This window comes from Procambarus clarkii, chromosome 35 (assembly GCF_040958095.1).
Source record: "Procambarus clarkii isolate CNS0578487 chromosome 35, FALCON_Pclarkii_2.0, whole genome shotgun sequence".
Classification (NCBI taxonomy): domain Eukaryota; kingdom Metazoa; phylum Arthropoda; class Malacostraca; order Decapoda; family Cambaridae; genus Procambarus; species Procambarus clarkii.
Window position 1 is genome coordinate 34,440,706 of NC_091184.1, and position 12,500 is coordinate 34,453,205.

General features: G+C 44.3%; 1 protein-coding gene across 1 annotated transcript in view; it reads left to right on the forward strand.

Moving 5' to 3' along the window:
- The window catches only part of LOC123768451 (uncharacterized), a gene marked incomplete in the record, with an annotated part of 327,082 nt that overhangs the window by 267,352 nt on the left and 47,230 nt on the right, over positions 1–12,500 (forward strand). The window contains 1 exon segment of the mRNA XM_069336300.1: positions 3,786–3,812. Within this exon segment, the coding sequence (XP_069192401.1) occupies positions 3,786–3,812 (27 nt within the window).

A 12,500-nucleotide genomic window follows, 5' to 3' on the forward strand; every position in this document is an offset into this window, starting at 1 on the left:
ACAGCGTATAAATTCCGGTGCTCTAGAGATATCAAACCACCGTAATATAGACGTTTATCGGGCTACTGTGAATCTGTCTCTTGGGTAGGTAAAAGCCCCTTACTATTCGACGCTTCCTCCAGTCTTTGGCTTCCTCCAATCAATGGCATCCTCCAATCATTGGCTTCCTCCAATCATTGGCTTCCTCCAATCTGGCTAACATATACAGTTCTTAATTAAGCGAAAAGTCAGCTAGTATTGTGTTGCCAATATCAGACTCCAAACAAATTTTCATCAAAGAGCCGGGGTTCAGGAAAGTTTGGAGGGAGCTGCAGGTCAGGTCTTTCCCTTCACAGCACCAGTTGGAGGAGAGTTGGGGTCAGGGCTGCCCTCGAGGGCTGGTGGTTGCCTCCAGGGGCTCTGCGGTGTTGAAGGTCAGAGGTCATCCTTAGGTAGGCTTGGTGAGAGAGGAAGGGGAGGGATATGTTAGTGGTGTATGTGGGTGTTACGTCCAGGGGGCCGAGTTCGAGGACTTTAGGGACCGTGTCGACTAGGGACTGTGTCGACCAGACACCGTGTCGACCAGGGACCGTGTCGACCAGACACCGTGTCGACCAGACACCGTGTCGACCAGACACCGTGTCGACCAGATACCGTGTCGACCAGGGACCGTGTCGACCAGGGACCGTGTCGACCAGACACCGTGTCGACCAGATACCGTGTCGACCAGACACCGTGTCGACCAGACACCGTGTCGACCAGATACCGTGTCGACCAGACACCGTGTCTACCAGACACCGTGTCGACCAGATACCGTGTCGACCAGGGACCGTGTCGACCAGATACCGTGTCGACCAGATACCGTGTCGACCAGATACCGTGTCGACCAGACACCGTGTCGACCAGACACCGTGTCGACCAGACACCGTGTCGACCAGATACCGTGTCGACCAGGACACCGTGTCGACCAGACACCGTGTCGACCAGACACCGTGTCGACCAGGAACCATGTCACCCACAGACTACTCGAGCCAGACAGCAAGAACAAGGCTCCCAGTATTTGGTCTCGGTAAACACAGCACCACGCAAGAGGACGCCCGCACTATGAGCAAGCAAGGAGGAGGAGGAGGAAGAGGGGAACTTAGGAAAGAATTAGGAGGAAACGACAAAAAATAAAGATAAAGCAACGGAAATGAAGGTGGCGAATAAAGATGGGAGAAAGAGAGGATAAATAGGGGAAATCTAGAGTATGACAGAAGAGTTCGGAGGCTATAAATCAAGTTACCTGAAAGGAATTCAAAGTGGCCCTAAGAAAGAGAAAACATGGCCTTGAAGAGGAGATAAAAGTGGCCCTAAAGAGGAGATAAAGTGGCTCTAAAGAGGAGATAAAGTGGCCCTAAAGAGGAGATAAAGTGGCCCTAAAGAGGAGATAAAGTGGCCCTAAAGAGGAGATAAAGTGGCCCTAAAGAGGAGATAAAGTGGCCTTAAAGTGACCCAGAAGAAGAGAGGCTAAGGAGCTCATCCACTCACTGGACAAGGAAGCTATTAATACCCTCCGTCAGCATGGCTCCAAGGTTATCCTCCACTAAACTGAACTTTTAATATCTAGTCTTCGGGGCTCAACTCACGGGGCACAACCCACGGGGCTCAACCCACGGAGCTCAACCCACGGGGCACAACCCACGGGGCTCAACCCACGGGGCACAACCCACGGGGCTCAACCCACGGGGCTCAACCCACGGGGCACAACCCACGGGGCTCAACCCACGGGGCACAACCCACGGGGCTCAACCCACGGGGCTCAACCCACGGGGCACAACCCACGGGGCTCAACCCACGGGGCACAACCCACGGGGCTCAACCCACGGGGCTCAATCCACGGGGCACAACCCACGGGGCTCAACCCACGGGGCACAACCCACGGGGCTCAACCCACGGGGCTCAACCCACGGGGCACAACCCACGGAGCTCAACCCACGGAGCTCAACCCACGGAGCTCAACCCACGGAGCTCAACCCACGGGGCTCAACCCACGGAGCTCAACCCACGGAGCTCGAAGTGAAATCAAACAAAAGTAGAAGCAGTCTCGTTAAGTTTGAAGAACATTGAGAGGAATCCAAGAGGCGAGAGTAGGAAGGTAACAGACTCAGGGAGGAAGCCAAAGAGAGAGAGAGACAGGGAAGAAGGCAAGATTGACAGGGAAGAAGGCAAGATTGACAGGGAAGAAGACAAGATAACCATCTTTCTAATCCTAAACTGGATGGAAAAGCTGTCAACTTTTCTGACATTGTCAAGTTCCCGGTTTTTTTTCAGCAAGATTATTATTGTGATGGTGGTAGGTGGTGGTAGTGGTGGTGATGGTGCTGGTAGTGGTAGTCTTAGTGGTGGTAGTACCGCTGGACCTGTGTGTGATGAATATTACAATACATATAACATCTATGTATTGCAGGCGATGAGTCACAATAACGTGGCTGAAGTATGTATCGACTTGAGAATGGTCCAGGACGGACCGAAACGTCGTCGTCCCTTCAACTTCTAGTGTGTGGTCTGGTCCACATCTATGTATTGCTCTGCTCTCACCATAATTTCCTAGGGCATTCATTCTCCTTTTTTTTCACGTGTCTATTGAATGACTTAATTTTCAAGCATTTCCTATTATGGCAATTGATGGGTATATTTTGTATATCAGAGTTTCTTTGTCTAGAGTTATAACAGGACGATATATTCTGCTTTTCCTGTAGAGTTGACCTCTTGTGTTGTGGGAGCAGCATCCACTTCTTGTCATCTCCAAGATAATTAGCAATAATCACAATAACTTGATATATCAAATGAACAAATCCACAAGGGCCGTGATGAGGGTTCGAATCTGTGCTGGGTGTTACCCAGACACGCTGTAGTCTGGGAGTGGCATGGGGGGGGGGGAGGGGAGATTGTGTGGAAACCCCGGTTAGGCGTCAGTAGGAAGCCTCAGGGTCCCCTTGTCGGGTGCAGTAGTACTTCAGGTTGTTGCAATTCTTTTAACCATGTCGTGGTATAGTGGACTAGAGCGCGTCTGGGAACACCCAGCGCAACAGGTTCGAACCCTCAACACAGGCTCCTGTCCCTAGACTTAAAGTCTAGGGACTTTCCCTAGAATGTTTTTTTCCTCTTATCTGAAGTTAATGGTCTTTTTTTTTTAAGTTCTTATCTCTCAAAATATAGTAATTGCTTTATAAGTGTGGCTCAGTTTGCACAAATATAGTTGGCCTTTCACTAAAGTTATTAAGGAGACATATAAACATCAGGTACATCAAAGTTGCCTGTAAAGTTTGTCTGCCTTAGGCAGTTGTGCAGTTAGCAGCTTAAATGTATTGTATAAGTTATAAGGAGATTGTTTGGCATTTGTGTCTCTATAATTAAATATAGTTGTGATGTAAAGGGATTGTTTATATGATGTTTATAACTTTAGTTCTGTGAAATATCAATTCCAGACTAAGGTCTGTTGTGTATAGGTCATATATTAGTGTCTTGAATATTGTATTGTAGCCATTAATTATATAAATACATTGAAACACACACACACACACACACACACACACACACACACACACACACACACACACATGATACATTACCTTGCACTTCCATACACTGTAATATCTCTGTCTCTCTCTCTCTCTCTCTCTCTCTCTCTCTCTCTCTCTCTCTCTCTCTCTCTCTCTCTCTCTCTCTCTCTCTCTCTCTCTCTCTCTCTCTCTCTCTCTCTCTCTCTCTTCAATACAATCAATACTACAGATGGTTAATATTTCACTCGTTCATTTGTTCAGGGGACAGAGAGACTTGTCTTCGTATATGTAAGTACACGTTACCATCTCCCTCCCATCCCCCCATCCCATCCCATCCCTCATCCTCCCATCCCTCCCTCAGCCCTCATCTCAGTACTGTGTTGGTCCCTATCACGAGTTATTTATAATTTCAGATGTTTGTATGTGTGACTAGAGTAGATACACGAGGCTGTACAGGCTGTAGAGTAGATACACGAGTAGATACACGTGCTACTAGAGTAGATACACGAGGCTGGCCGTTGTTAGGTTAGGTCCCTCCTGCATGCCGTCCTCAACCACTCATTTGTTTCCTTCGCCAGATATTCTGATTGACATTTGTTGTTCTTCAAGTGTGTATTCACCTATTTTGTGCTGGCCGGGGTTGAGCTCTGGCTCTTTGGTCCCGTCTCTCAACTGAGGTGTGTGTGTTTGTGTGTGTGTGTGTGTGTTTGTGTGTGTGTGTGTGTGTGTGTGTGTGTGTGTGTGTGTGTGTGTGTGTGTGTGTGTGTGTGTGTATACTCACCTAATTGTGCTTGCGGGGGTTGAGCTCTGGCTCTTTGGTCCCGCCTCTCAACCGTCAATCAACAGGTGTACAGGTTCCTGAGCCTATTGTGTGTGTGTGTCGTGCTTTCTATTTTATTAGTGTTTACGTGACTAAAAGCGTGTAAACCTCATATCTAAGAAAGTCTGTTCTTCCTCTCTGTAAACTGAAGGCGGAATACTTTGCTGAGGTATACAAGACTTTTGTTTTCCCCCTGATGCCTCTGACGACCAGGTAATGATCCCTCATAATTATGAGGAGCGTCAGGTAATGATCCCTCATGGTAATCAGGGGTTAAGGCTTTTGTTAGTATATTCCTCTTATATCCTCATACACATTGTTTCCTGAGAAAAGTCTTAAATGTTCGAAGTCTTCACCTCGAAAAGTCTTAAATGTTCCCAGTCTTCATCTTGAAAAGTCTTAAATGTTCCCAGTCTTCACCTTGAAAAGTCTTAAATGTTCTCAGTCTTCGCCTTGAAAAGTCTTAAATGTTCCCAGTCTTCGCCTTGAAAAGTCTTAAATGTTCTCAGTCTTCACCTTGAAAAGTCTTAAATGTTCTCAGTCTTCACCTTGAAAAGTCTTAAATTTTCCCAGCCTTCACCTTGAAAAGTCTTAAATGTCCCCAGCCTTCACCTTGAAAAGTCTTAAATTTTCCCAGCCTTCGCCTAACGCTCGCATGGTCAACCTCGGCACGTAAAAGCCTTAGATTTGCTATCGCTTTGATGTCAATTAGCTGATAAAGTTATCTATTACACACATACATCTCGATAACAATCAAATGAACAAATCCACAAAATAGGATCCTAGTGAGGGCAGTAGCACTTCAGGTGGCAATTCTTTTGACTATGTCGTGGCGCTGTCAACTAAGGCGCAGCTGGGACCCTCCCGTGCCTAGGTTCGAACCCTCATCACGGCCTCCTCAGTGGATTTGGTCATTATTAATATTCTTAAGAATATTAGTATTATCATGACTATAATGTTCTGTTGTTAACGCTCAATTTGCTTACTTATTTATGGTATTTTTCCCTCGTGCTTCTAATTTTATGGGAATTTAATGTACTTAATTGTCTATATATTATAATTTAATTGTGCATGAGATAATAATTAGCATCATTTTTTTTTAATTGTTTTAATAAATGTGTTAATTAATTTTAGCACCAAAGTAGCATCCTCGTTCCCTTTCTCAGTGGTGTTCTTAGTGGCTTGTTAAGGGTCGTTGGCTTGTAGAACATGTGATCCATGAAGCACAATGTACAATGGATTAAATTTCTGTACATCATTAGTGTAATTGAATGGTAGTGTTCACACGCATGCACACGCACGCACATACACACACACACACACACACACACACACACACACACACACACACACACACACACACACTCACACATGCACACGAACTCACACAGACAGACAGACATAAAGCAGACAGTAAGAAATAGAAAGACTGAAAGAGAAATGTCAAATTAAAGAGAGAGACCGCAATATACTCAGAAATTAATTAAATTTTACGGTTCGCGTCACCGTCTCTCTCTCTCTCTCTCTCTCTCTCTCTCTCTCTCTCTCTCTCTCTCTCTCTCTCTCTCTCTCTCTCTCTCTCTCTCTCTCTCTCTCTCTCACACACACACATTTCCCCTGTCCTCCCACTTGACAAATCACAATTAAACACACTAAATACCCATTATTATTAAAATAAACAAAAAAAAACTTCAAATTTATTTCCATTTTTTTCAAGCTACAACAGCTGTATTTTTTTCCTTTTCATTAACTTAAAAAAAGGGAGAGTTTTGGTTACCTTTCAGTAGCCTTCTATACATTAAACGACTATCGGGTATTTATAGACGGGGACAAATTGGATTCTATTTTTCATAGTTCGCGAAAAAGATATATAGAAGCGGGTCTGTGTATTAATTAAAAAAAAAATTAATTTATTTTTTCATCTGCTCATCTCCTGGTAGTCAGCTTTTCTTCATGTGTTGCACGTAATGAGTTTAATGGTGATGACAGAATTAATGGTGATTGCAGAATTAATGGTGATTGCAGAATTAATGGTGATTGCAGAATTAATGGTGATGGCAGAATTAATGGTGATGGCAGAATTAATGGTGATCGCAGAATTAATGGTGATGACAGAATTAATGGTGATTGCAGAATTAATGGTGATTGCAGAATTAATGGTGATTGCAGAATTAATGGTGATCGCAGAATTAATGGTGATGGCAGAATTAATGGTGATGACAGAATTAATGGTGATTGCAGAATTAATGGTGATTGCAGAATTAATGGTGATGGCAGAATTAATGGTGATGGCAGAATTAATGGTGATCGCAGAATTAATGGTGATGACAGAATTAATGGTGATTGCAGAATTAATGGTGATTGCAGAATTAATGGTGATCGCAGAATTAATGGTGATGGCAGAATTAATGGTGATGGCAGAATTAATGGTGATCGCAGAATTAATGGTGATGGCAGAATTAATGGTGATGGCAGAATTATTGGTGATTGCAGAATTAATGGTGATCGCAGAATTAATGGTGATGGCAGAATTAATGGTGATGGCAGAATTATTGGTGATTGCAGAATTAATGGTGATCGCAGAATTAATGGTGATGGCAGAATTAATGGTGGTGGCAGAATTAATGGTGATGACAGAATTAATGGTGATGACAGAATTAATGGTGATGACAGAATTAATGGTGATGGCAGAATTAATGGTGATGGCAGAATTAATGGTGATCGCAGAATTAATGGTGATGGCAGAATTAATGGTGATGGCAGAATTATTGGTGATTGCAGAATTAATGGTGATCGCAGAATTAATGGTGATGGCAGAATTAATGGTGATGACAGAATTAATGGTGATGACAGAATTAATGGTGATGACAGAATTAATGGTGATGGCAGAATTAATGGTGATGACAGAATTAATGGTGATGACAGAATTAATGGTGATGACAGAATTAATGGTGATGGCAGAATTAATGGTGATGACAGAATTAATGGTGATGGCAGAATTAATGGTGATGACAGAATTAATGGTGATGACAGAATTAATGGTGATGACAGAATTATTGGTGATCGCAGAATTAATAATTTACATTATTAGAAGACGTACAGAGACGAGGCACACGAGCGTCAGGGAGTGTGGATGTTCAGCATGGAGTCGAGTGGATCAAGGCGGCTGTGATGGATTTAATATAAACCTTAGACACTACTCGACCTCTAAAGTTGTGTTGATTGCTCTATGATAGCTCTAATATGTGAGTTAATGGGGGGGGGGGGTTGTCGCCCTTAGCTTCAAGGTGAAGCTTGAGTGACTTGGTACGATATTATGATTGATTTAATTCAGTATTTTTATTTATATATGTTTTATTATTAGTTATTATTATTATTTTTATTGACATTATTACTGTTATAAATATCAGGAGCACAGCTGATAGAAACATTATAGTGTATATTTGGGAAATCTCCATAGCACAAATCACTCCAATTAGTTTAGTCTCCAACATTGCTATCACATCAACGTTTATATCCCAGTTTTTTTTTTTTTTAACGTTTGCTGTATTTTACAGTGTGAAAAGTAGGGAAGGACGAGTGCCTTTACAGATTACTATACGAAGAGGCCAGTTTTTTTTTTTAAGTTCTCCCTACTGTCTTTAAGCGACAACCTTTCATCAATCTCCGCTGATGTAACGGTAAAAGTAGGTGAGACAACAGGAGCTCCCACCAAAGGCCTCTGCCTCTCGCCTACTGAGGCACACCACCATAATTCTTCCACCAAGGATTACCGGGTTCCAATAATATTTTGCCTGCCGGCGGAAATGGGTATATTTACTGCTCCTAACCCCACCGGAGTTACGTTTCATCAAAACATGTAGCGGGGTTCGAGTTACAGTGACATATATAAACGTATGAGAACGTTGACCAGACCACACACTAGAAGTTGAAGGGACGACGACGTTTCGGTCCGTCCTGGACCATTCTCAAGTCGATTGAGAATCCAGGACGGTCCAGAAACGTCGTCGTCCCTTCAACTTCTAGTGTGTGGTCTAGTTAACATACTTCAGCCACGTTATTGTGACTCCTCGCCTGCAACGTATGAGAAATTTACTTACACATCTCATATAACATATGCACTCAGACAGTTGATTTCAACAGGCACCGTCCAACCAGAAATAATACGAGAACAAAGAACTTTCTGATAACATTAGAATCTCGCGCAGATGAGACTCTCCTGGACTCTCCTAAGAAGCGTGAATACACATACATACAGTTCAAGTAGTACATATGTTCAAGTGGCTATGTAGAGGAAAACATACGATTTTGTGCATGTAAATATACAATATATATATATATTTATATAAAGGTATGTGGGTGGACCAAAGCTCCAATGGCCAAAGCTATCAATGGCCTCCTACCCATTGATAAATTGGATATGTCACGAACTTTTTCACTCGAATATTCTTAGCTATTTGAAAAGCTAAGATTCTAGACGAGTAGTCATGACCATCGCAGGAGAACTTTTTGAGGGGAATTTGACTTAATAAAATAGGAACGCAAAGCTGAACAAATAATATCTGAGAAAGAATATCCCTCTGTTCTGGTTTTGTTAGAAGAAACCTACGTATTGACTGGAGAGAGAGAGAGAGAGAGAGAGAGAGAGAGAGAGAGAGAGAGAGAGGGAGAGAGAGGGAGAGAGAGAGAGAGAGAGAGAGAGAGAGAGAGAGAGAGAGAGAGAGAGAGAGAGAGAGAGAGAGAGAGAGAGAGAGAGAGAGAGAGAGAGACAGACAGACAGACAGACAGACAGACAGACAGACAGACAGACAGAGAACAGCGAGGTAAAACAAACAGAACACTAACAATACACCAATAAAACATTCTATAACCTCAGCTCTTCCTCTGTAGGTCAATCAAATAAATTAAATCTTTTGTTGTTGTAAAGAGAGAATGTCATCATTCAAACAGACCTTTCACTAATGATTCTTTCCCTGAATTGGTTATAAATTTAGAATAAACTCCGCGGCATCTTGCAAGGAATCCCTTGGTTCTGTTCTCGTAGTTCTGGTAAAACTTTTATAGGAATCTGAAGAAACCTCTCGATAATTAAAGCCTTTCACCCACAATCTGTAAACAACCTTTATTTACAGGTCATTAATTAAGGAAGTATTCTTAGAATGCTGGAAATTCTAAGGGCGTCAGGATATTTTTTCAATTACCTTCTATATATAGTTAGAGCTTTGTGTAAATGACCTTTCAACGGTGCGGGGATTATTATTTTGTCAAAGTTCTCTTCAACTTTTCATCCAACTTTTTTAATAATATATATATATATATAATCTCTCTCTCTATCTACCTCTCTCTCTCTCTCTCTCTCTCTCTCTCTCTCTCTCTCTCTCTCTCTCTCTCTCTCTCTCTCTCTCTCTCTCTCTCTCTCTCTCTCTCTCTCTCTCTCTCTCTCATTTCCATACACACTCGACCATTCGTTCACACCAGACATTCACACAAAAAGTTCTCTTGGAGGGAGTTGGATGACTCAGGTGCCAATAAGTGTTCACGGATAGGTGGGTGAGAGGCTAGGGTGAGTAGGTGGGTGAGACCTTGGGTAGGTAGGTGGGTAAGAGGCTAGGGTGGGTAGGTGGGTGAGACCTTGGGTAGGTAGGTGGGTGAGAGGCTAGAGTGGGTAGGTGGGTGAGAGGCTAGGGTGAGTAGGTGGGTGAGACCTTGGGTAGGTAGGTGGGTAAGAGGCTAGGGTGGGTAGGTGGGTGAGACCTTGGGTAGGTAGGTGGGTGAGAGGCTAGGGTGGGTAGGTGGGTGAGACCTTGGGTAGGTAGGTGGGTAAGAGGCTAGGGTGGGTAGGTGGGTGAGACCTTGGGTAGGTAGGTGGGTGAGAGGCTAGGGTGGGTAGGTGGGTGAGAGGCTAGGGGGTGGGTAGGTGGGTGAGAGGCTAGGGTGGGTAGGTGGGTGAGAGGCTAGGGGGTGGGTAGGTGGGTGAGAGGCTAGGGTGGGTAGGTGGGTGAGACCTTGGGTAGGTAGGTGGGTAAGAGGCTAGGGTGGGTAGGTGGGTGAGACCTTGGGTAGGTAGGTGGGTGAGAGGCTAGGGTGGGTAGGTGGGTGAGAGGCTAGGGGGTGGGTAGGTGGGTGAGAGGCTAGGGTGGGTAGGTGGGTGAGAGGCTAGGGGGTGGGTAGGTGGGTGAGAGGCTAGGGTGGGTAGGTGGGTGAGAAGCTAGGGTGGGTAGGTGGGTGAGAGTCTTGGGTGGGTAGGTGGGTGAGAGGCTAGGGTGGGTAGGTGGGTGAGAGGCTAGGGTGTGGGTAGGTGGGTGGATGGTGTGGTTCAGCTCTCACTTCCTCCCTCACCTCCTGTCATTTCCTCAGCCAATTCCGGTCTTCCTGTTTGTCATTCTCCTTCTCTGCTGCTTCGCTGATTATCTCTTTTCTTCGACCTGTTTCTTGTTTCCTGTCAGTTGTTAAGCCACACAATCATATAGCCACATTATTTTTTAAACCTAAACACACACATACACACTGTGTGTGTGTGTGTGTGTGTGTGGTGGCTGAGTGGCCAGCACGCTGAACACGTAATTCTGTGGGACCGGGGTTCGATTCCCGGCGCCGGCGAGAAACAAAATAAGCAGTTTCTTTCACCTTGATGCCCTTGTTACCTAGCAGGAAATAGTTACCTGGGAGTTAGACAGCTGTTACGGGCTGCTTCCTGGGTGTATGTGTGTGTGAAAACACACACATACACCTAGGTTGTATGTGTGTGTTTTCAAAACACACACATGCAGTTGAGAGGCGGGCCGAAAGAGCAGAGCTCAACCCCCACAAGCACAACTAAATGACTATACACACACACACACACACACACACACACACACACACAGACACACACACACACACACACACACACACACACACACACACACACACACACACACACACACACACACACACACAGACACAGACACAGACACACACACACACACACACACACACACACACACACACACACACACACACACACACACACACACACAGACACAGACACAGACACACACACACACACACACACACACACACACACACACACACACACACACACACACACACACACACACACACACACACACAGGAGTTTTTAAGGCATCCTTAAGCCAATGTGGGCAAGTTTGCCAGTGAAAGAACGGAGGTAATTGGTCTTTTTAAAAGCCTTCTCCTGCAGTTTTAAGGCATGAAAATTACCGTGTGGGGTTTTAAACGAAGTTTCGCGGGTCATTAAGCCTCGCTTGAATGATTTTTTGGGGGCAAAGTTAAAAGGAAAAGCTTTTTTAGAAAGCTGGTAAAAATTTAACTTAATGTCGCCTACCACGAAAAGCAAGCATTTGAGGACATTTTTTTGTATTTGCTATTTCTAGGTTAAGTTAAATAAAAATTGTTCCATATGTATGTGTTTGAATGTATATGCAGAGAGTGAGTCACAACAACGTGGATGAAACAAAGACACACACGCAATCACGCACGCACACACATACACACACACACATAAACACACAAACCTCCACCACACACTTTTAGGAAGTGATGTGGTGGAGGCTGACTCCATACACAGTTTCAGATGTAGATATGATAGAGCCCAGTAGGCTCAGGAATCTGTACATCAGTTGATTGACGGTTGAGAGGCGGGACCAAAGAGTCAAAGCTCAACCCCCGCCAGCACAAATAGGTGAGTACACACACACACACACACACACACACACACACACACACACACACACACACACACACACCCACACACACCCACACACACACAGTGACAACATTTCAGTCTGTTTCTGGCCATAATCCTATCACTACTGGGCCTAAACTTCAGCACAGACCGAAACGTCTCCACTTCCATTCATTCACATATGTGAGTTGGGTTATATGAAAATATATATGTATTTTCTAGAACACGTTTCCTGTCACCTGCTGCACCTGTTCACCTAGCAGTGAATATGTACTCCCGGATATAGGCAACTGTTGTGGATGGAGTTGCATCCTGAGGGGAGGAGGGGGTCAATTGTTTGACCTATACATACATACATACATACATACATACATACATACATACATACATATAAAAGCTTCCTGTCTACGACAAAACAATAAAACAATAATTTCCTGTTCTGGCCAAA